We start from the raw sequence: 26,214 nt of genomic DNA, 5'->3' as shown, positions 1-26,214 counted from the left end.
AAACTTAATTTGCTAAGAAAATAATAGAATTATTTTAATAGTTGCATTTTGTAGTTTGTGATTTTTTGATGTCAATTCATTCTTGCAAGCTATTGTATAACTGTCTGCCAACAAAATGGAAATTCCTCGTGCTGTTACGAGGTTCGTGGTTTTAGTAGTGTGGGAATGAGGGAATTTCTATATACCTTCCTTCAATGTTCATACTCTTCCAGTAGAATTCCTTTCTATTTTTGACTTTTTGAGTTTTATAGAAAATTCCAAGATCATTGGCTTTGTTGAAAGTTGAGTCATATGTATTTGTTAGTCATTTATGAGAAAAATACACTTTACATATTGGACAGGGTTAAACGTCTTAGGGTTGAAGTAAATGCAAAATGAATGTAATAACAAAGACTCATGCAAGTTTTATTTTTTAGTCTCTGTGGAGATATGGAGACTTTCACTTTAGTGGTGACAGAGAAAGTGAGAGTCTAAGAGCAAGTAGAGAGGTAGACTGAGAGAGGTAGACAGAGTGATCTAGGAAAATTCACTCCCTGATCTGTGACATTCTGAATGGTTTTCTCGCATGGTGATACATGTATAAGTTATTACAAAACTTTATTTGTATGCAGTGAAAAATTCTTAACATTGCACAATGTACAGTATTTCACAAATGAATTTAGCTCTGAAACTGACAGTAAAATTGAACATATTTACAAGAGAGAAGAAGATCATGAGAAAAATTTGAACTGGATAATAGTAATTTGTTACAAAAATGTGATTTAGCATACAAATCCCAAGAAAACTTATTGAAATGAAAAAGGCGAGTTGGAGCTAGTGATATCATCATCTTTGATATACAGTGTTATTACACTTTTAAGATCTCACTTCCATCACTGACTTTAATCTCTATATATACTAGTCTGAATAAAATCTGTAACCGATGACAACATGGTACATTGCCCCATTAATACCCAAAAACATAGTTTACAAAATTATTTGTACTGTTAGTTTAGACTCTACAAAGTACCATTGATGTGTGAGTGATACAGTGGCAGTTTATATAGTCTTGGTTACCAAGACTTTCACTGCTGTGGGCTCTTCCACGACATTACCCAGATGAGAGACTTTTCAACTACCCTGTCCGAAAGTCACAGAATATATTTCTTCCAAGTGATAAGAAGTGGGCTTGTGAGGCCTATTTGTTGTAATTAAAATGTATCACTCACTTGAGAAGTGTTAACTTGTCAAGAAAGTATCTAAATTGTTTAGCCTACAATGTTGGACGTGAAGTATTCCCCAGCATGCACTGCTCTCGAAGCTACTTCCTATGTGGGATAGTTGAAACGTGGTTTCCCCTGACTCGTCTGAGTGGTCGTGTAGGCAGTGCCCCCAGTGGTGAGAGTCTGGGTAACCGAGACTACAATCAATACTATTTGTGTGACCTTTAACCCCATTCATAATGAACATACATACACTACATAATTTTATCATTCCTTGGTAAATGTTCCCCCTTTTACACCAACATTTTGACACCAATTTATACATAAAGAATATTTCTGTCATTCAAATCTAAAATAAAGTTGAGATGTGTAAAAAATTACAGATAAACTTGAAAAATATGCAACTTTTTTTGGCAGGGAAAATGTTAAACATTTCTTATTTTTTTCTTCTAGTAATATATTTTTGTCATCTAAATCTAAATTACGATGTGCAGACAAATTTCTGGAAACAAAAGACTTTCTTTACATACTTTGTTGAACTGGAATTTAACAGCTTAATGTTATCACCAAAACTTAACATAAATTATGAGTTAGGTTATGATAAATATTACTCTTACATTATACATCCACAATAATTTGATTTCATATTGTGCAGGGTTCTAGAACATAAACAGATTTTAACTACTTTATTGTTCTTACATTAATGTACTGAAAAGGTGCAGAAACTTACAAACCAAGTCCTGAAGATGGTGGGGGGAGTGAGGAGGCAAGAACAAGAAAATTGGCAACATTAAACGGCCAGGAATTGTGACAGTTTGGCACTGATGTTATGACAGTTGTGAAATATTTTGGTGTCACCCATTTTGTTCCAATAATAACTTACTGTATTGATGATTAATGGAAAACTTCATAATCTACATCATGTGATAGCTGATAAAGCTCATAACACTTGTCTTTTGTATAACCATGACTAGATCTAGACCATAATATAAACTTATTGTCTGGCCTTATTTGGGCACTAGTTGACATCATATTACCCCTCATGCTTTTATGTAGTAACTACTTTCCAAGGCTGAAAGCTATCTGAAATGATTGCTACATAACAGCACAAGGGGTAATATGACATCTACTAGTGCCTGAATAAGGCCAGGCAATATGTGTTTTATGACACATCATATTCTCAGGCAAATATTCTTTCCATAGTCAAAGGAAATCCCGAATACGACTTCCATGCTAAATGGGAATATTGCTCTAGGATGTGTCCCCTATATGCAAATTGAGGTCACTATAGGTCAATAGTCCATACCACATGGTATGGTCTAAGCCAATCACTGAAGGTTATATGAATACAATTATGGATTATAAACAGTACAGGAAGGATTATGAAGTACCTTCACTTTGAGGTAAAGTTGTTCAGAAAATCATCTTGGGTATCAAAATTGAATCTGCCATATGCTATTTACTCACTCTGAAGCCACTTTTGAAAGAAGTGTTACAACAGGTCACCTAATTAGGGAAAATGAGGGTTGAAACTTTAGTCATGGATGCCAATCCGATGACAACTAATATGGCTCAGACAGCACTATGTGTCTTATCATATCGAGATCAGAGAAATTACAACATTGAAAACAAAATAAGCAGAACTATATGGTCCAACTGAGAATATCATTGGCTAAGACTGTGAAACACTTGAAAAATAATTATTTAAAGGATATCTTGATTCAATGCCCATACAACTGTAAACACGTTGTATTGAAACAGCACTCCTAGAGGGCAGAATAGATAATCTTTTGTTTTTCAGATGACTTGAATATGGTGTACTGCTCCCTCCCTGGTATAAAATAGAACTTACAGATTATTATAAAAAACATTTGACACAGCCTGACTTAACCGTTTTAAAGTATAAACATCATCAGATATATGTTACAACATATACACCTAGTAATAACAATTGTATTCTTAACAAAACAAAAAAAAACGTTTTTGAAAGGCTAGACTATTCAAGAGGATTTATGTTTTAACTGTAAAGTGTATAAAAATTTAGTTATCTTGTGTACTCTTAAAGTGGCCATATGGACGAGGATTGGGTACTTATTTTGGATTTTGTAATTTACAAGTCAATTTTATCATGACTTCCTACTTGAAAAATCAATGTGAAACAACATAGACCAAGTCTGTGTTTGTAACTCAATAAATGGCAACAGATTAAATAAGTGTGTGAAATTTTTGTTATTGTACATACAATAACAAACTTTTTATATATATATATTTTAGCTTTTTGCAATGTATTGAGTTACAAACACAGACTTGGTAAATGTTTTTGTTGTTGATTTTTCAAGTAGGAAGTCATGATAAAATTGATTTGTAAATTACAAAATCCAAAATAAGTACCCAATCCTCATCCATATGGCCACATTAGTTGCAGTCATTTTAATATTACAATTTACTAACACCTAGAACAATAAAGTTTGTGATAATGCCATCCTAATGGCAAATAATTTATACACTTTTTTACTTTTCAATTTCTAATTCTTACAAAGTCCTAAGAAGTATAACTTTTTCCTTGAAGATAAAGATGAAAATAAAAGTCAAAAAAAGAAAAGTACATTTTCCATAACTTGAATCATATTATCATATACACTATTGGAACCCTGTGTCCCTTTATGCCATGTGAAATTAAAATAAAATTTAACATTTCAGAGATGCAAAAAAAAGTGATATTGTATAAATCCAGTGTAAAAACTACCAGAGTTTTTGTCGTGAGTAAAATTCAAATTCATCTCTATAAAATATGGTAAACAATAAATTAAATTAATATGGCTAGCTAGGGTGAATAACTTACATTGTAAACTATGTGTGGGGAGAAAAGCAGCATTAATTAAAAAAATTGTTACTTTACCTCTTTTATTGAGAAACTTTGTTGGTAAACTGCACAGTTGCATAGGAAAGTTATACTGAGAATAAACCAACCTTCACATACAAAAATTTGGCTGGTATGTTTAACATGAAAATTTGACATTTGTGAATTGCAATGCGTAGAATGCATACAGAAGATATATATACAGTGTTTTCATAACACTATGGACACAAAGCCTCATTGTTTGCATTCATATGCATGTAAATCTTACATAATAAACTAAGGTTTACAGCCAAAGTGGCAAAAATACAGTTGAAAACACCACCAATGACATCATAAAATGTAGAACCAGTGCAGAAATCAAGAATCATAGAAGTTTTTGTTAATATATGCCTTTGAGTAAGAGCCCATGCTTATCTAAGGGCTCTTGCACAAAGCAAGAGTTTTTGTCACCATAATCCTTTGAGTAAGAGCCCATACTCAGTTAAGTACACAAGTATGAACTCCCAACCCAATATCATTTTATGTATGGATTTAGAGCAATGTCAAATTACTTGAATAAAGTGGCACCCAATAAAATCACAAGTATCCAGTAAACTGCATTGAAGTGGAGGCTGTTCTTATCATTATGAGCATTAACCAAAAATGAATACAAGCATTTTGATGTATTCAATATGTAAAATATGATGTAACAATTGGCTCAGAACAAATATAAAATATCACTCACTCAATCAATCAATCACTCAATCACTCACTCAATCAATCAATCAATCAATCAATCAATCAATCAATCAATCAATCAATCAATCAATCAATCAATCAATCATTTTTTTGATCAACTCATTGATTTTAATTGGAAGATATCAATCAGCTTGGTAGATTCCAAATAAGACTGATTCCAGATAAGACTGATTCCAGATAAGAGACAGATATCTTGAAGTAGTGGTTGCCTTATTTCATCAGCTTACTCTCTTCGAAATAAAGAAACATATTTGGTTGCTCCTCTTGCAATGGTCAGTATTGAGTATTATTATAATTTCTACATCTTTTCTGTCTTCTTCATTATAAAACATATCTAGATGGTTTTCTTGCAATAGTGGTCTGCCTCATATAGAAGGATGTCTATTTCGTTCCCCAGTTCACACCCAGACTTTTCCGTACATGTTCATATACAACATAACTTATGCTGACAGCAGGTGCAACTTTCATAAAATTTGGCATTATTCCTCTGTACAGTCCCTGTATACCTTCCTCCTTCAGAATGGTCTTGAACAAGCCTAGCATTGTGGCATTTGATACTGAAAAAGAATATGTTTCATCATTATCAGAAAATTACGTCCTGGGAACACTGTACAGGTTATGGCTCTGCCTATGGTTTCTTGACATTGACCAAATTAAGGAAATAGGTCACATAAATTGTCACTGATATAAATAGTTATTGAATGGTTACACTTGGAGGAGGTTGGAAACATACACACACACACACACACACACACACACACAAATGCATGTCATACATGCACACTGACACATACAAACACAAATGCATGCCGTGCTGACACACATGCACACAGAAACACAAATGCATGTCACACACACACATATGTGCATGTACACACAAATACACAATCATGCATGTCGTGCATACCTACAAACACAATAGTCATGCACATACTGCACACATGATTACATATACCCATCAGGCACATGACATTGCATGCACATGTACTCACACACACACACACACACAGACAGAGGCATATATTGTTAATCCTTGTCATCAAATGTAACACTGAATCTTCCTCCTGTTATTGGGCAATGCCTGTTGGATGGTTTATCAATTAGTAAATGTAGTGGAGATGATTGCGTTAGTCAGAATACGTCCCTAAGCCAACATTTCTAGCATAATTGTAACACTATTTTGTGGTTTTAGACTTTGTACAGTATACTGTCCAAGGTGGTAAGACATCATATTTTTAATACATTCTATTCCAATCGATTGAAGTCTGTTTGAACTTACTCTGAGCTTGTAGTCTTGTCCTGACCAGGGCTAGAGGATAACTAGCTATTTGACCACATGTACTAGAAGCTGTACCACATAGTAATAATACTAGAACACCAGGGTCACTCTGACTTGGATGGTCATGAATCCATCGTATCTTTAACGTCTGCAAAACACCAAATAACAACGGTCCAAAGTCATGTAATATGCAAATTAAATAATAAACATTCATAGATTTGAACTGCAAAACACCAAATAACAGCAGTCCAAAGTCATGTAATATGCAAATTAAAATAATTAACATTCATAGATTTGAACTGCAAAACACCAAATAACAGCAGTCTAAAGTCATAGGTAATATGCAAATTAAAATAATTAACATTCATAGATTTGAACTGTAAAACACCAAATAACAACAGTCCAACGTCATAGGTAATATCCAAATTAAAATAATTAACATTTATAGATTTGAACTGTAAAACACCAAATAACAGCAGTCCAAAGTCATACGTAATATGCAAATTAAAATAATTAACATTCATAGATTTGAACTACATTATCCTGTAAAACCTATATCACAAACTTATTCAAATCTTTTTATTTCTTCCAGAAAAAAAGAAATTTTTTTAACCAAATCTGTTCATTTGTTAGGAATATTGATGCCACAAACATCATAGTGTCTATGGACGGACAGACAGACAGACAGACAGACAGACAGACACAGACACACACTGGTGTTATACTATTGATATACTATTTACTTGTTTTATTAACTCACAGTTGTCTCTATTTAATATGTGGCAAGGCCCCCCCCCCCCCCCCATTTCACAGAGAGGGGCACAAATATTTGCCACCATTCATCCTTTTGTAGACCCTTTATGTTAATTAGTGGAAGACATATAGTATTGTTGAATTCTGTAATATTGAAACATTCTGCTTACCTCATAAACTGCCAAGTCAATACCAGCATAGGGTAGGATGCCTAGAATATTTGGGATGTAACCTCTGTAGAAGCTAAGGAGGCCTTCTGTTTTCAGGATTTTCCTGGCACAATCGCCAATACCACTGTACTGGCCAGTTTTTCGAAGTGCTAGTCTTGTTTTTAAAACCTGTAAGAGTCAGAAACAGTGGTTTATAAACACAAGTTAATTAAACTCTATATACGTATACAATGTCATGCATCTGTTATGGATGAGAATATTTCTAATAAACGACACACACACACACACACACACACACATGACATCCTTATCATGCCAAAAAAGATGTGGATTAGTACCTCTGCACTTCAACAAAATACAACTATATCCTTACCTCCATGGGATATATCGTTGACTGTGCAATAGCTCCAGCTAAAGACCCTGACACAAACCTTTCATGCATCTTAAGTTCTGTTCCTGGAGTGTGAAATATCCTTTTCATCTACAGAGAACAAATCAACCAACATATTACTGTTTAAACAACTGGCAGGACTACAGGAAATGAATACAAAATCACCACAATATCAGCTCTCTTGTTTCCATGGTTACACTCGTTTTTAATGACAATATCACTATCCTAGGTATCAATATACATCTATTGATTGAGAGGGAGGGCATCAAATATGCAAATTAGGAAATCCATTGAGAGGATACTCTAGTCGTCAATATTGGGATGTCATCTAAGCCATCCTCTGTATGCAGGGGGTGGTGGGTGGTGGAGGTGTTGCCTATACTTTATGCAAGTAACAATCGCATTTCATGAATATACAAAACTTGAAACTTTATTCCGCATACTTTTGTGTAGATTTCATAGTGTGTTCAAGTACAGAGTTGGATTTCATAGTAACATAATTATTAAAGTCCTCTGTTGGTGCAGTTTATGGTCCATGTATAATTTTGACCATCTTACCTGTTCATAGGCCATAAATTTGATAGCGGTTTCTGGTGCAATTTTGACTACGTTAATTCCATTACCCCTCCAGAGTGACTTTACACCTCCTTCTTGAAGCATGTGCCGAAAACCTGTGATAATTCCCAAATCATTTTTCTTACTTGCATGGACCTAGAAACAGAAAGAACACAGTGTACCATTAAGAGATAAAAAGGTATGTTTGCAATTTTTTAGACAGGGTGACAAATTTTGACACTCTAAATTCAGGTGTTTTACAGAAATCATGTAATACATGTGTAGGTCCTGTGACTTATGTGTGAGTACTGTAAATCAGCACTTCTGTACAAATATAGTGTAATTATCTTTGTAACTAACTGTCTGTCTGTCTGTCTGTCTGTCTGTCTATTTATCTATTAGTGTGTCTATCTGTCTATCTATCTATCTATCTATCTATCTATCTATCTATCTATCTATCTATCTATCTATCTATCTATCTATCTATCTATCTGTCTGTCTGTCTATCTATCTATCTATCTATCTATCTATCTATCTATCTATCTATCTATCTATCTATCTATCTATCTATCTATCGATCCATCCGAGTATCTGTCTATCTGTCTATTTATCTATCTACCTACCAGTGTGTGTAATGTCTATCAACCCGTCCAGCCATCACTTTTATATCTATGATTCAATCCATCCATACATAATTTAACCCATTGTAATACCCCCTCCTTTGGAAGCTAAAAATCCATCAATTTCCAAAATTGACTTCAACAGAATTCCTTGTACAACAATCTACCTATTGTAAAAACTGTCAGAGTTTATTAAAGTTTCTCCCCATTATAGTTATAGAAGGGTTTACAAACCACATGTACTAAAACATTGAACAAATAAAGACAGATGCCCTCATTTCAGAGTCACCTCTTATGTAACAATTCACTGATAACATGGGCAGCACATGTACATGTAGATAAGGGCAAAGACCAGTAGCGTGATGAAGTACTGTCATTTATAATGAATTCAATTTGAAGTTTCCTCACACCTTGTTATATAATAAAACTATATCTGTTTCAGCATAAAGGAATCTATTAATCTCTATATAGTTTAGGACAAGTAATGACATGATATGACATCCTGTATGCAACAACAATTTAGATTTGACACCGAGTCTAATCAGAGGCCAAATCAATAGTTCATGTACAAGGACTGTTGTAGCACAATTGTAAAATTTGCTGTTGGTATCCTAACTTTGTAAAATTGAAAAATGTAGTTTTTTGTCCTACAGTGAACCATTGATCTCATCCCCTAAAAATAAAAAATGTAGACAAGAAACGTGTCATGGTCTCTATTCCGAGATACAATCTGATTAAAATTTGATGTGGGGAAAGTGGCTAGATGTCTTTCTTTACCTCTACATCCATCGCTTTGTGACGTTTGTTTCGTTCCGAGTGATTGCTGCCTTCCCTTTACCTTGGGAAGGCAGTGATCACCCAGAACAAAACACACAACACAAAGCGATGGAAACAGAGGTAAATAAAGACATTTAGCCATTTTCACCACATCAGATTTTAATCAGATTGCCAGAATGACTTGAGATAGTGAGATCAAGACAATCCTGTAGGAAACAATTCACCAGGATATCATTAGTCATTTTACATGGCTTAACAAGTACCCACAATATCTAAAATATGGGAATGCTACTAAAATGGAGAAACTAACAATTCTCAACTTCTTTCACTGGTCTGTTTAATGCAAGAGAATTCAACAGAAAAGATACTTTTCCACAAGATAGCCTTAAATGTACACTTTGCAATGTTATATATATATATATGGAAAAGTATCATATATCTTGGGACTGGTATATTTCCAGACTTCAAGAGATAGCAGACTTTTTAATTACCTGTAAAAGTACTTTAAGTCTGTCTAAAGGAGCTGTACATGTTCTAGATACCGCACCAGCTGCACCACCAGCAACTAGCTGCCTCCACCACATCCCTGAAGTGTATTCCTGTTCTGTGAAGTCATCAGGTACAATAACGTCTTCTCCTATGTCTAAATACTGGTATGAACACAAATAGAAAAGAAAACATTACAACCACAGTCATCACAACTTGCCATACATTTCAGGTTTTTTTTTTTTATGTTTTGTCTGTCATACCGATGACTTTCAAGGGTTTACATACTTTGTTGCAACTGAGATCATAGTGTTGTGTTAAGTATATTTCAGCCTATACAAATATAAATGAACCAAGTGCCAATTTTCTACCCCTCTCAGTCAGAGGCTGGATACCTATTTATGAGTGTAACATTGTCTCACTAAAGTGATAATAAACCATGGGTACCAGATACAACACTTTCAATGAACAGAAACAGTTGGTGTTATATCAAACAAAGAAGGAGGTGTTATTCAAAACAATGTCTTCACCAAATAAATCACATTTGTGAGTATTACATATTGACTTGTAACATTTTGCGTCTGTGCTAAATACACACAACTATTATTGATACATGTTGTACATATTATTGTAGTCTGGATGACCAGACTGTGGTTTAACCACAACACAGTCTGGTCAAGTTCCCTCAATCAGCACACGTTCCTGTGCTCTCTCCTACAGCATTCATATAAACATGATTATGTTGTTGCGTCCCCACCTGATTTAGTTTAAACGGACTGGCGGTGGAGTCCTGGTTGGACATTGGACATCGTGAAAAACAGCTGTACTGAATGAATATTCAATGAGCGGTGATGACAGCCCGTTATTACTAATGACATGTGCTGTTGTGCTTTGCTCACTATGAGGCTGAACCATAATTAACACCTTTCATCAGGGCCTTGACTATACAGTGAGTGAAGGTATAAATCGTAACAATACTGTATAGGAACTAGACTAATATTTTTGATGATTGCTTCCACTATGTGACAGAGTCAAAGGAAAAGAGTTGATGAATAGTAGAATTAAAATGATGTAAGGCACTGACTAAGTAAAAGTATACTTTGTACAAATATGATCCGAGTTGTATGTTGCCTTGAGATGGCTGTACATGTATGCTAAGTTCAGTACACATCTGTATTTTGTGAAAACATTATCTGATCTTCATGGCTGTCATATTTGTTGATGTCTCTCACCAAATATGAAATGGTCATATTTATTAATTTTGTGCTTTTTATTTTTTGACTCAGTTGTAGGTAAAATATTTTTCTTGTGAGTCACCTCATTGTCATGATAACAAAACATCAAATTTTGGTGTGTCACAGGAAATAGGAAATTGTTGTATGTATTAGTGGCTATCAAATCTGGTTGGGTTCAGTTGTTGAAAATATTCATAATGCAGTGAACAAGTTAGGATACCAATAGTCTGGAATCCATGGATTGGAAAGATGAATGTATTAAATCCTATCCACAATTGATTCCAGGATTCTAGGATAACAAGTATTATAATGGCTGCTAATCCTGAATTCTACTAAGTGTGTGAATCATTGATCTAATACCTTAAACACACTTTGGTATTAAGGTCAGAGTTATCTTATAATATCCTAGTACTGACGTCAAGTAATCTTTTCCTAGTCAGCTACTCTCTACATACATCAAGAAATAAGATACCTTGTACTTTCCATGAATTCTATGGTTATCTGTTTCAAATTATATACTGGAGTATTTTCAATAATTATCAAATCACACATCCTAATAGTCTAGTTCCTGTATGGGTATCATTACGATTTACACCTCCACTCACATAGTCTCGTTCGTATACAGTATCATTACGATTTAATACACCTCAACCCATAGTCTAGTTCCTATACAGTATCATTACCATTTACACCTCCACTCACAGTCTAGTTCCTATACAGTATCATTACCATTTACACCTCCACTCAGTCTAGTTCCTATACAGTATCATTACAGTATTCAGACTAACTTCCTAACTATCAACTGTAAGCTGAGTTTATACAAACTGCTTTGTTTGGAGGCGAGGTTTAATTTTTGATGCATAATAAAAGGTATATGTGGTATTCTACAAGTCTGGATGCCAACGTGGTCTGAACAAAGGATGGCATTAATTTACATTTAAATACCTTTGAAAGTTTGAAAGTATGCATTAATATTATAGCACTTGAAGTAGAACAGATCAATCATTGTTTTTAGCACTTATAAGTATTGTTTTGTAAACTACTGAAGTTAAAAAGTTGTAAAAAGTCAGCCCCAGACACTTTATCCAAACTAGAAATACTCTAGATAAATCATAAAACTTATCAAAATGACAGAAAAGTCTTAGATTTCAGGGCTGAAAAAAAAATTATACAAAAAAAAGTTCTTACGTCTTCCTCCACATGTATATCCTGTAAAGAGTGTATGATTAAAAGTAGAAAACCCCTGATATCTATAAACCTCCATGGCATCTGCATGGTAGGTATTAGGTTTTGGTAGATGGAATCCAAAAACCATGTGTGTATGGCAGTCCCACTCCATGTAGACTACACTGGTTTTAATACTTGTCATATCATTTATCATTCCAATCACAAAAGATTAGATAATAATACATAACGGGTCATTATGGTCTTTCTCTTCTAATTAGCTAGTCAAATATGACTCATTAGCATACAGATAAATGTCAGCAAGAACAATTGATATAGGCATAGCATACAGAAATGATATTTCACGTTTAACATCACCAACAACAATTGATCTGGGTCGGCATAGGTATGTGACAAAACTCTTTAGCATACAGCATCACACTGTGAGTTATGTAAAATCTGCCTAAAACACAAAATTATTTTGATGCTTTATATATTACATGTTCATGGTAATAATTTTTGAGGATAAAATATGATAAGGACTATGTCTATGTGAGTAAAAATGTTGATCGGTAAAACACCAATTTTTTCTTCAATGAAAATGATACTTTTACATTTGTGAATTTTGTCATCAAAAAAATCTGAAAATCACTACAGATTTAATGTATCATTTAACATTGTCACTGGTAAGGTTCATTAAAGGTAGCAAACCCAAAATTATAAATTCCCTGAGAGATATTTTTGTTCTAGATGTTTGTACGGGACGATTGCACAGTGTCACACAAGCTCAATAAACAAACTTCATTCACTTAGGCCCCCACCTTTAAACGAATATTCAGAAGTGCAACACATAAACATTTACCAGTATACATAATGTAAACCATGATGAAAATGAAAATTGTAGCGGTCATACCACTACAATCAATCATTGCATATAAAAATATTAAAAAACACATTAAAATATTAACAGAAACTCGGTATATATAACATTAGCAGTAAATTTTAATCTACTTTACTTCTCATTAGTAAATACAGAACTTATTATTGTTGAAGGTGAAGTTCTCTAAATTTGTATTAGTTAGAACATAGACCCTCCACCCACGTGGAGCAGGGTCTATGGTTAGAAGTGCAAAAATGAAGTTCAGCAATCGCACTGATGCCAGACCACCTCCCCCCCCACCTCTAAACAAATGAAGTCCATATACTGAGCTTGTGTGACATTATGTGATCATCCCTATAAAGTATAAGGAATTAACACTATCATTTTGATGGAGAAATAAAGCATATTATTGCACAGTAAATCTTTACACAAACTCATACCAGCTTTAACAATTTATATTTTAGTGTGGTGTGTAAACTCCTTACGAGTCTCCAGATGAAACTGTATGGTGAAAATGTATATATCTGTTATTCCATGAAACCTTAGGTTTACCAACTTGTGTGTACCATGCAGTGCAAAAAGTACTTTAAACAATCATGTCTATTGGGGGGGTGAATAAACTTTGAGAGACATGATAATATTTCCAATGAAGTAACCATGATTGAGTGGTGACATGCTTTTTTGAATGACACATAATGGAGCGGATATTACCATTGTCAAAGTGTTAAGCAGGGGTGTATGTATTATGATGATAAATCAATAGAACCCCCTCCCTTGGGTCCATCCTCTTAAAAGATGGGATATAACACTCTATTATCATATGACCTTACTATGACTGGGTGTGTTGAATGGTTGAAGCCCTATCCCTAGACTCTCTCACAGTCCTCGAAGCTTCACAGAAATAGCTAAAACTTGGGATGTTTTGTATACAGTATGTATCTACTGCATAATTGTACTCGTATACTAGTATCCCAGTATCCCTAGCCCTGTACTGTGCACCCTCATCGATCACATAGGGCTAACATTTTGTTGATGTGTTAGGCGAAGCTCGGGGCTTTTAGCTATTTATGCGAAGCTTCGAGGACTGTGAGAGAGTCTACCCCATCCCCCACTTGGCATTGATTGTTTGAACTTTCCAAAGAGTATACTTGTTTATATACAGGGGTCTTATCAATTGTGGTATCTGATAACATGAGGTTGTAAAATACAAATAATGCCAATATCTAGACTGAAGTTGACCTTACTAGAAATGTTTTTATAGACAATCTTGAAATACAATGAATTGACAGAAATTGAACACAAGACATCTATTTTATGACTTCCTGTTATCAGATACCACTCTTGGCATTGATTGTTTTGAATTGTACTTTCCACAGAGTGTAATTGTTTATATACAGGGATCTTATCAACTGCGTTTATCTTGGAAATCACAGTTGCGTCTATTCCTTTCACACTGGTCATGTGAATTTTATTGTAAGATAAAAGCAGCCTCACCCTTTGACAGTTTTTCAGAGAGATTCCATTTCTCAGAAGAGTTGATATTTGTGCCTTTAATAAAATTTACTATTGACTTACTGTTGCATGTCTCCAGTATGTATAGATATCTTTGAGTTCAGAGCTAGGATGTAAAAGTAAATATTCCCTCCATTCCATCCAGTCAACCTTCAGTGATCCGTCTTTGTCCATACTAAACAGAAATATTCAAACCATTACTAATTCAGTTCAATTTTCTGGACTTAACAAAATCATGTTTTCATAGATTTTTACGTTGCATGATTCCTTTGAAGTGTTGGAGCTTTTTATCATTTGTCAACTTTGTCAAGATAATGCTGAAAGTTCTGAAGAAAATGCTATTTTCACAGAAGATAAGAAGTACGATATTTTAGAAAGTTTTGAAAAACTGAGACTGATGTAACTCCTTTGATTTCTTTTGTACTTGTACACAAGACTTTATGATAATAAAAGGTGGAAAAAAAAGGAGATTTTCACTCACCTTTTTATAATTCTATCTACCTGTGCTTCTGTAACGTTAACACCTAAGTTTTTCAAAGCATGGAAAACTTCCGCTGTTTCCACATGACCATCTTCATTTCTATCTAAATGCTTAAATTGTAATTTTAATTGTTTTTCATGTTCCATGAGATACTGTGCAAATTCAGCAAAGTCCATTTCACCATCTTGGTCCTTGTCACCTTTCCTCATTAATATCTGAAAGACACAACAACAAAAAATACACCATAAATAAAACAAACGAAGTCTCTCATCTACCATAGAGGGCGGTAGACATTAAATTCAAGGTTTGCAGGAGAGCAGGTTATTTATAAACAGGTTCTTGCAACAGATACAACAATTTATTAGTATGGAAAAGACAATCATTGTTGGAGTACCTTTTATTTTCATATTTCACTGTTTAGGACAAATTTTGCACACACAAAAAAAGAAAACACATAGGAATCATGCTGTGATTTCTTCCATACTGTAATATACTGTACACAACTGTACAAATTACATGTACAAGCTACATCCTGGATTTAGTTCCCCCCTCTGTTTTGAGCAACTCGTTGACTTTTATACATTGTCAAGTATATGCTAGTTAAATTTCATTAATCACCCAGTCTAGCACACTTCTAGTTCTATCCAACTAATAACCACAAAAAAACAATTTTTTTAATTATTCATAAAATTTTGAACAAAAAGAAATGAAAAATCCAATTTAAAATATTTAGTTTTAGAAAATATACAAAGCTATTTGAGGAAAATAATAGTTTTGATACAATTTTGGTAAAGAAACTAAATCATACAAAGTGTGATAGATTGACTACTTAGTGGCGACCTACATTGCAAAGGTCAAAGGTCAGACGTTACATGTTCATGCATCAAATTACAATACATCACCATCACGAAAGGCAATTCATTGCCAGTGTTAGCAGTTTTGAATTCAGTGAAAACAATTCTTTAATACGTTCATCTTTTATAATTGGATATATTTCTTTGAATTTTTAATTTTGGATATTGCTGTCATTTTATGCTTGATGGCACAAAATATTTATAGCAATCATTTATGACAATTTATAGATTCAACCTTCAAACTTTCCATATTTCAGAGTGTCAAAGACAAATGAACTGTGTTTGTTGATTACATACAAATTCAGTGAAACTAACAGTAAATAAAGTAATAATTCTCATGAAAAGTGAAGGCACTATATTTCCTTGACTTTTGACATGCAAATTAAATCCACTGGTACCTGGATGGGTTATAAATATGTATGCCAGTGTACTCTTACTTGTTTACATAGAATGGACTAACACAGATGTGGACATTGTTTCACCAATGCTTTTAAAATCTTGAGCAGACAGCTCAGGGTGAAGTTTAATAAATGTTTCCCCCACATCTGTCAGGAGGGTAGATTGCTATTAATATCAGTGTTTTTGTTAGGGGTGGTAGGGAGGTCAATTTATATGAGTTCTCTATTAATCATTTTACCAGGGTTTCCTACTTATGTTTTTATTTGGGGTGGTAGTTAGGTCAACACTACTTGAGTTATCCCAGCTATTTACTGGAGATGAACACCATCAAAATCAAGACAAAGGTGTCAGATTTTTACAATATTATCTCCCCTTTATATATGAGTTGACTACAACTATGTTGTGTTTGCAGTGTGTGAGTTATGTACATACATGTATTGAGTTTCAGTGTGTGTATTTATGTATATGTTATATCCATGACTGCATGTAACAATACATTTGGAAATGATACTGTGTCAGTGCTGAATCAGCAAATATATGTACTCTGCAATTACAATGTACTAGTCACAACTTAGACTGGCATAGCAGTCAAGAGAAGTTCATAGGAGTCGGACTATGTTAATGCTGGAATTAAATCACCACTGCAATATGAAGACATGTACCATTACAGTACAATGTGAACGAGACAAAAACAACTGAAGATTTCAAAATATGCCTCTAGTAAAATATTTATATCATCTTTCACAGACATCTACAGTCTTCCAATGTTAAAGTACTAGTATTACTAATAATTAGTAGGTCAAAGAGGAAATCTAGTCGACATCAAGGTTGACTTTAGACAGAGAGTCTGGAAAATTTGAAAATGTATCGCAGTAAACTATTCAACTGTAAAAAATTACTAGTCTATGGGTTCACAGAAACTATTTCACCTGCTTCAGCCTATTAACCTGTACTTCACCCCAAGGCTCAGTCTGGATAATCTCTAAGGTCTCTTGGGTAATCAGACATCTAAGTACATGTAAACAGGTTTGATTTATAGGCTGTGACACTAATCCAATATAATTTTGAATTTATAAATCTAATTTGTTGAATAAAACTTGTGAACAACAGTATTATATATAATTTATAAAAATACTTGATTGATTTATACAACAAGATCTAAAATCATCAAACAGGTTATGGTTTTGTTTTGTTATGAGGCAGGGTTCAGTCCAACTACAAAATTATGACAACTACAGGTTCTAAGACAATATAAGTTTGACCAAATTCTCCTCTATTCATTTGAAGTTGTAAATGCATGACAATCAAAATGTATTCCTTTAGGAAATCAGTATAAATTTGTTTTCAGAGACAATGTGATAAGTAAAATAACCTAACATTTTGTGACCCTTCAGATGTTTCATTTCTTATTATGAGAATAAGATGCTGAATGGGTGTGTTTATGACTTTTTCATGGTTTCAGAACATTTTTTATACAAGATTGATTGCAGTGTAGTGCACTGTGTCAGTACTTTTATAAAAATCAGACATTTGTAACATAGAAATGCTATGATTTTACAATCTTTTCGATATCACTTGAGATTATGGTTTCACTAATTGATTATTTCCTAATTAATGAAATGAGTGTTTGACTTTTTGTAAACTTTTCAGGAATAATTACTATGTTATTTGTATTTTATTAGAAATATTGGCATTTGAAAATACCTGCTAGCTGGTCCATGTCTATTGAAATGAAATCTTAGATTTAAGTATTTTGTCCGCAATCTAAGCAGGAATATTATTATCTAATATTTTTCTTCGTTCAGTCCAAAAAAGGAGTGACCTAAGGGGCCTTGTCACTACTAGTTGAAGACGAGAAACATCAAAACCCTTAGATTATGTGTATTTTCCAACTGAATGGAGCAAAATATTGGAGAAGTGTACAAAATAATTATACCTATACAAGAATAATCTGTAAAAAAATTGAGACAGTAATGGTGACATGAAATGTTTCGACTGATACATGTATGTAGATGACCAAACATTGAATTTACATGTATATAGACACATCTTATCATGATGTACATCACTCTGGGAATAAATCCTATATTTTATGAACGTGTTCAACTTGGCTGACATGAGGTATGATATCACTATATTGTATACTGAATAGAGTAGATTGTAGACCATATACATCACTCTGGGAATAAATCCTATATTTTATGAACGTGTTCAACTTGGCTGACATGAGGTATGATATCACTATATTGTATACTGAATAGAGTAGATTGTAGACCATATACATCACTCTGGGAATAAATCCTGTATCTTATGAATGTGTTCAACTTGGCTGACATGAGGTATGATATCACTATATTGTATACTGAATAGAGTAGATTGTAGACCATATACATCACTCTGGGAATAAATCCTGTATCTTATGAATGTGTTCAACTTGGCTGACATGAGGTATGATATCACTATATTGTATACTGAATAGAGTAGATTGTAGACCATATAGTGCAGCAATCCAATTATAAAATACATATCAATATTGCTATCATCAATCTAAACTAAGTTCAGATTGGGATTGCATAAATTAGGGGCTGAAAAGGTACAATCTAATGTCATCATCTGCATCTCATGCCGGGTCACACGGTGTCGCCTGACTGGATGACTTCTACTTATCTAATATCTGATTATGATAACAGCTGGTCATCTTAAATTTCAAAGTCTTGTCAAAATAAAAGATAATCCTTATTGAAAGCTGTCTATATTTCAACATAAAACTGACATTTTTTGCATTGCTGATACATGAAATTAACTTTTAATCAACATAAAACTGAATTTCAAAAGATTCTCATGGCTGATTTAATCTTAAATCACATTATATTGAAATTACTACTTTAAAATGATTAATACTTGACTACGGATTGATTTCATATTGTCCATAAAACTTAAACCTGAACAATAACACTTCAGCAGTATCTTGTATCAGTATGTCAAACTAAAGATAACAATCTATGTACTAGACTGTAAGAGACATGCCGTTCCGCCCTCACCGCCTTCCTCTAGGAGGGGTTGACTGATGTATGAGGGCGCCCCCATCATGGCGTACCTTACTGACTATCTTTGGACCTGTGCAATGTAAATTTATTTTCAAACAATCTTAAGAAGGTTCTTCAATTCTACAAAGGTTTAGAGAAATGATACTTTATACACTATTTATCTAACAAAATAATTTGACCATATTTGGACTTTATATTGTAATATAAAACATTAAAAAAATAAAACTTCAGCAGAAATTAATCAGTTTCATTTACAAATTTCTTGCACAGCTGCCTTAAAACACCTAGACTCTCTCACAGTCCTCGGAGCTTTGCATTGCTATAAGGGTTGTTTTGTATGTACCGATATCTACCATATAATTGAAGCTATTTGAAGCTCTATGGACTGTATTAGACTAAGATACGTTGTGACGTTTCGCCCTCACCGGCCTCCTCTCTTTTGTTAGGGGTTGGCCGATGTTTGAGGGCGCCCCGTCACAGCGTACTTTACAGACTAGGACTGTATTAGAGTCTATAAAACACCATGGTTGTTGTGTGCAACTTTAGGTTATAATTTAATCTGATTTGAACAAAACCAACACTCCTGATGAATGATGTTTTGCTATCAACTTTAATATCATATAACAATTACATACTAATGATAAACAGAGTACAGATATTCACACACAAAATATTTCTAATATGTTACCTTCTCTAGATTTTTAAAAGGACAAAAATATATATTTCATGAGTAACTATTCAATTTCTTTAAAACGACATAAAATTGCATCTTTTATCAACTTTTCAGTTATTTATAGTATGCAACCCATATCTAATTACTGTGCAGTGTTAGTTCACTCCATGTATAGAAATACATGTAATGTGTATAGCCTGGAATCCATGCTGTCCTGTGGTTACACTATGACTGTGTGTCTGACTCTGAGAGAGCAGTCAATGATAACGGTCAGTCACAAAGCAAAGGCTGGAATGATAGGCACTGTTTTCCCTGGAACCTATGTTGTTATATGTGGATAGACTGAGTCTGTCTATATCTTTTGAAAGCAGTCATTGATAATTGCGAGCCATAGAGCAAAGGCTGAAATGACAGACAGTCACCTGGACAGTTTTCCCTAAACACAGTCTGGAATTGATGTTGTCATGTGGATAGCCTGTCTACATCTCTTGATAGCAATCACTGATAATTGCAAGCCACAGCAAAAGTAGCCAATATTCTCCCTAAACAAGGTAGAAGGTGCACTGGGCATTCTTGATATTTTTAACCACCCTCTTAATAAATTGAAAAATTATAATTCATATCACTTTTAATAGTTAATGTTAAAATGACAGCTGAACTGTTATAAAACTTAAAGAGGTAATACTTCCAGTTTTTAAATGTGTGATGCCCCAACCTGGAGAGGGAGGGGAGGGGGATGGTTGGTTTTTATCCCTCCATGGCTTCCAACAGACATGTTGAAACTGGTAAATAATCCTTACATGCAAGCTGTCCATGCAAACAGTCTTTACATGCAGACATTGAAAACTGGTAGCAATTAACTACATATAGAGCCATTATACACTAAGTATATGAGTTGTTGCTAAAATTCTGCATTTGTCAGCAATTTAGACTACATTTAAATTAATATTTGATAAAATTCAGTGATGGGTGACCATCTCCTCCTCTAAGTTTAAAGAGTACATCCATCTACAGTGTTAAATACATGTACAATCAATACAATAAAACCTGCACCAATGCAATGTAACAGTGAATTCCCTTCGTTAAAAACAGGTACATGGGTTCCTCTTGTTTTCAAGATGCCTATAGGTTTACAATGATAAGCAATAACTTGGAATAGGGCCAGGAACACACTGTCTTACATGATGTACCTGTACTTGTATTTAAAGTGTGTATCAGTCTGTATATCCTCTATATAGACTTATCAGTAGTCTTGTCATGACAAGATAAGTACATATTTTTAGAACCACAGAATTTGAATTAATAAATCAACTATGCTATAAATACTTATAATGTCTAAAGTGTTATTTATTTTGATAGTGTTGGTGGTAGGTTTGAAAAGGGCACCATGAACTGGGTTTCCTCTGACAACTGCAAAGTGTTATCATTAATAATATCCATTTATTGTGTTGAATGATTCATGAAAATTTTCAGAAAATTTCATGAACTTTGCATGAACTTTGATATTAATATTTATATATAAAGGGAGTTTCATGTATATATTTTGTAATGTCTGTAATTACAGTGAAACATTGTTATTTTGTAAAGTCTGTAATTACAGTGAAACATTGTTATTTTGCCTCATTTTTTGGTCATTTTTACTGGTGCCTCCTTGTTATAAAATTTCAGTAAATTGTTCATTGAAAACAATATCAACATATACAATGTCATTACTGCAACATATGTACATCTCTCTGTATTCAGTAAAAACACATCAATATCCAAGTTCTAATGGCTAAGAACTAAATTCCTTAAAAACAAAGTACTGTGTTATCCTGTTTGTTTTTATAAAATACTTGCATTTCATTTAAATTGCACAGCAATATTTGGTATGGATGTATAAAATTCAGATGACCTTCCTTTGAATTTAATGTTGTCAGTCAGAATGTTTTAAAACTTAACACAATACACGACTTCAAGTTCATTAACTTGAATTGTCCCTAAACCAAAAAGCCAATTTCTGATTGTTTGTTTGGTCTTTTTGAAACTGCATGAAAAGGATGTTAATTATTCGTGGTGAAACTATACTACATTTTAATTAGTATTGCAGATAAGTTGGTTCACCCATTATTTGTGACCCCAGCCCGAATTATTATGTTTTATATTCAAAATTGGATGATGTGTGCTAACTAGAGGTACCGCTGTCAGTTAATTTTACAGTCATTTTTGGTACTCAAGTACGATTTGTTATGTTAACAGCAGTGTTTACAGTTATGTCAGGAATATACTACTAGTGGGTGAAAAATGAAAGAATTGCTAGCATCATTCTATTTTTGTAAAAAGGTGTTTTCAGATGGCCTAGATTTGGTATTACTCTACAAGTTACATGTAAACAATAGAAAGTATTTAGGTCAAGAGGTTGACTAGGGGTTGACATCCTAACCCAACACACAGTACCACTGCACGATATGTAAATATCAACGGAATGTACAATGAATCATCACCATATAGGTGACAATCAACCCAAAACATTTTCACCATGGTTTCCTATATGTTTGTTAATATCAGAAAGTGTGACTTCTACAGCATTTCTACTACAGTATAGTTATATGCCTATCCCTAATCTTGCCACAGACATTATCTTTAACATATGGGCTCACCTGAGTGGTACAGGTGGAGGGCACAATGGGTAACACATATATCTTTACACCACCCAACTTTCATTTGTACATTGGGTAGGACTTGATTTGCAATGTGTATTACTGGTACATACATGTACACCATTTTAAACCTGACCTACCATACCCAACATGTAATAAAACTGTTGGGTTCTTATCTAACTGTCCCAAAATGTCTTGAATCCCTTTAAAAAAAACTGTCTTACTAAATCTGTGTGTGTGTGTGTGTGTGTGTGTGTGTGTGTGTGTGTGTGTGTGTGTGTGTGTGTGTGTGTGTGTGTGTGTGTGTGTGTGTGTGTGTGTAAACAAAGCCCAAGGCTAAGGATGGAGGACATTGTCAGGTGTGGATGATGCAATGTACAAAGTACTAGTATGGTATACAATATTGTTTGATTAAGTATCAAAAATTGTTGACATCCACTTCTCAAGTGATTTTCTGTTTTCTATCAGTCAACGATGTCTTAACCACTACGGTAACCAAATCATTTTATGTATCCCATGTACATTATTTTGGCTGAAAAATAATATAAGGTCTTTATGAAATTTAATGTCGTAAACATTTACTGTATTATTTTTAATATGAAACTAGCAAACAGACATTTCTCATCAATTCCCTGTTTACTTATCTACAGAATACACATATTGCATGCAGTTCTGCCAATTGCAATCATTAATTAAGTTGGCTTCTATGGATTAAAATCAAACCACATGTGTAAATATTCAATTTTTACCTTTTTTTAATGTCTTACTATTTTATAGAACACTATCATATTCAAACCTTATCTAGAATTTCAATATTCGTCTGTTATGAAATTAAAGTGAAAATAGGTAAAACGACTCATCATTGCAGAAAATTTGAGATGGCTTGAATTTCATGCAATTCTTATGTTACATCAATACTACCTTCAGTTTGCCTCAAATACATGCAAAATGTACGTACAGCAAAGTTACATGATAAATAAGACTTCAAAGCCAATTTCGGTTTTGGTGAACAAGTAGTGATAAATTTGACATCATTTATTAAACCACAGCTGAATGCACTGATGACAATTGAGGAGACATGACTGTAATACAGGTACATAAATATACAGTTATGATAACCTATCAGTTAAATAATTTCAATATCTAACTCACTCATAACACAAACTGAGGACATAGCTTTTAACAATCTGAGAAACAAGATGTATTTTGATTTTACTTCTGTGATGAAATATCTACTCCAGTATCTGGCTGTGGTAACTACTAATTTATAAATATCTACCCAAGCACTTTTACATGTAAATGTTTATACATGTAACTGTAAGAAATCCAGATGAACCCTGGATAGCTGTCAACATCTGTAATAGATAGTTTCAACTAGAAGTCACTCATTGACAGTCAACTCATATCCCTGAATGTAGGTGCTCCAAATAATAAACAGTAACTACCTAACATATGTCAAAGTACTGATGATTGTAAGTCTTATTTTTAGTAGTCAAGTAGTGCATACCTTTAATTAGTTTGACTACAAATTTCAGTCCTGAAATACATTACCAGTGTACACTATATTTCATGACAAATTAACTCAGTAGTATTGATGAGAAAGGGATTCTTCACAGTGAACAGGTTCATAGGGTTGGAGGTTCAAAAATTAGAATACGTCGTTCATTGATACACAACCAAATTACTTTTTTCCAACGTCTACGTTTAGGCAATATGACTGTTGCCTTCCTTAGGACAAACTGTTGATGATTACTGATTAGTTGTGAATCAATGAACATTATACTAATAACTAAATGGATCTTGTAATATCATATACATACACACTTAATGACCCCAACTCTTAATGTCAAGGTACTGATTTTGAAAGTGAAACTTACATTTCACAGAGCACTACAGGTTACAAATTTCACAGAGCATTCAAGGTTACACATTTAGGCTCATGTCATGACAGTATATTATAGGGTCCTACTGTTCTTAATTAAACTTTGCCACATAACCAATTAAAGTGGGGAAACAGTTACAAAGGAGTCTTAGGACTGTCTATTCAACATGTTTACCTTCTTGCATATTCACCTCACATTTAAAATTTCAGAGTGAAGTAAATCTGTTCCTGAACTCTTTGTGTATTGGTAGTAAATATTGTTTCTTTAATTGAAGAGAGATGAACAGAAATTTTTATATGTCACGTAGGGTGCATTACACATTTTTGTGTTGAATATTGACAAACACTAAAGTTCAATGTAGTGCAGGGATTGTTACATCACTTCAACATGAATAGTGAATAGAGAACTGATACAAGTGTGCTTTATTTTTAATTACAGTTTTGTTTTTATTTACATCAGTGTCATCACATTCTTTCACCTCACTACACCAATAACTAGGGCAATGTAGACACAGACATGTCACTTTATTCAACTCTGTACAGATTTAATTACTAAAACTTCTCAGTGAAGCTGTATTTTAATCAAATCTATTATATTCCAATTGATGTGTATAGTGTTAAAAATAGGGGTTGAAGCTGACTGGGGAGAAAACTATATGAACTTCATGTAGTTTTAGGGGTACATGTAATAATAATAATATGTATGTATGTTCATGTGTGTTTTTACTTCAATTTTCTTGATCATGATGACATGAATCGATCTCCCAATTTCATTACGATCTAAATTTTGTAATCATTATTACTCCAAATACAAACTTATGAGTACTATTAACTGAAATTTTGGCTTGTCGTGATCTTGAGTTTGACATAGGAAATACTTTGACAGTGACTAAGTGTCAAAGAGGAGAATGCGGAAGTGATCGATTGATCGCTGTCGTACCGTATTTAGCCTAAGTACTATGGTTCCGTTAGGTTGATCATGAACTTTATCATAGTTAATCCAAATGTGTCAAATATCTGCGAAAATCGCAAATAGCGGTCTATCCATTTATTTCGGTGTTTCGTTTGATCGCCACGTTTCACATTACGCTAATCCGTCACTGGAGGTCAACTCGACACCGCGATGGTTTCGGATGACAGTTACGAAGGAGGCGGACACGTGTTTGTCTACACTACAGTGATTCTCGTCGTTAAACTGTTGTTCTTAATATTTACCTGTGCTTGGCCTGGCATTTGATGAACTCCTAGTTTCTTCAACCCATGTGTTAAGTCTTCGATATCTATCCTCCCGTCCTTGTTCATATCCAACTTATTGAATAAATCCGAAAATCGTTCTTCATCTTCTGTTGATAATTCGTGTACGTGATGTACACTTTCTTTTACCGACATCTTGCTAACAACCTTAAATTTGAATATCGATAATCTATTAATGTAAAAATTTCAAAACTTTGAAATATTAACATAAACTCTACACAGATTTCGCAATGTGCCGGTTTCTTTCAATCTTTCAGGACGGCAAGTAGTTGTTCATTGTACGCATGCGTCGCAAAGGTTAATCGACGGACAGCGAAGCCGAAAACGAGGGTCGATAGGTAATGAGTTGAAACAGCGAATATG

The 26,214-nt window shown here is 33.8% G+C and overlaps 1 protein-coding gene across 1 annotated transcript; it reads right to left on the bottom strand.

Moving 5' to 3' along the window:
• Positions 1 to 4,972: 4,972 nt before the first annotated feature.
• On the bottom strand, positions 4,973 to 26,101 carry LOC144441032 (calcium-binding mitochondrial carrier protein SCaMC-2-like). Its single transcript, XM_078130544.1, has 9 exons — positions 25,813 to 26,101; positions 15,104 to 15,318; positions 14,686 to 14,797; positions 9,837 to 9,995; positions 7,952 to 8,104; positions 7,376 to 7,483; positions 7,003 to 7,170; positions 6,080 to 6,227; positions 4,973 to 5,357 (listed from the first exon to the last, which is right to left on the bottom strand). The coding sequence occupies exons 1-9, from the start codon at positions 25,984 to 25,986 to the stop codon at positions 5,182 to 5,184; spliced, it is 1,413 nt and encodes a 470-aa protein (XP_077986670.1). The 5' UTR covers positions 25,987 to 26,101; the 3' UTR covers positions 4,973 to 5,181.
• Positions 26,102 to 26,214: the final 113 nt, after the last annotated feature.

This window comes from Glandiceps talaboti, chromosome 10 (genome assembly GCF_964340395.1).
Source record: "Glandiceps talaboti chromosome 10, keGlaTala1.1, whole genome shotgun sequence".
Lineage (NCBI taxonomy): Eukaryota > Metazoa > Hemichordata > Enteropneusta > Spengelidae > Glandiceps > Glandiceps talaboti.
The sequence above is the reverse complement of the archived record's forward strand: the minus strand, read 5'-3'. Positions and strand labels throughout refer to the sequence as shown.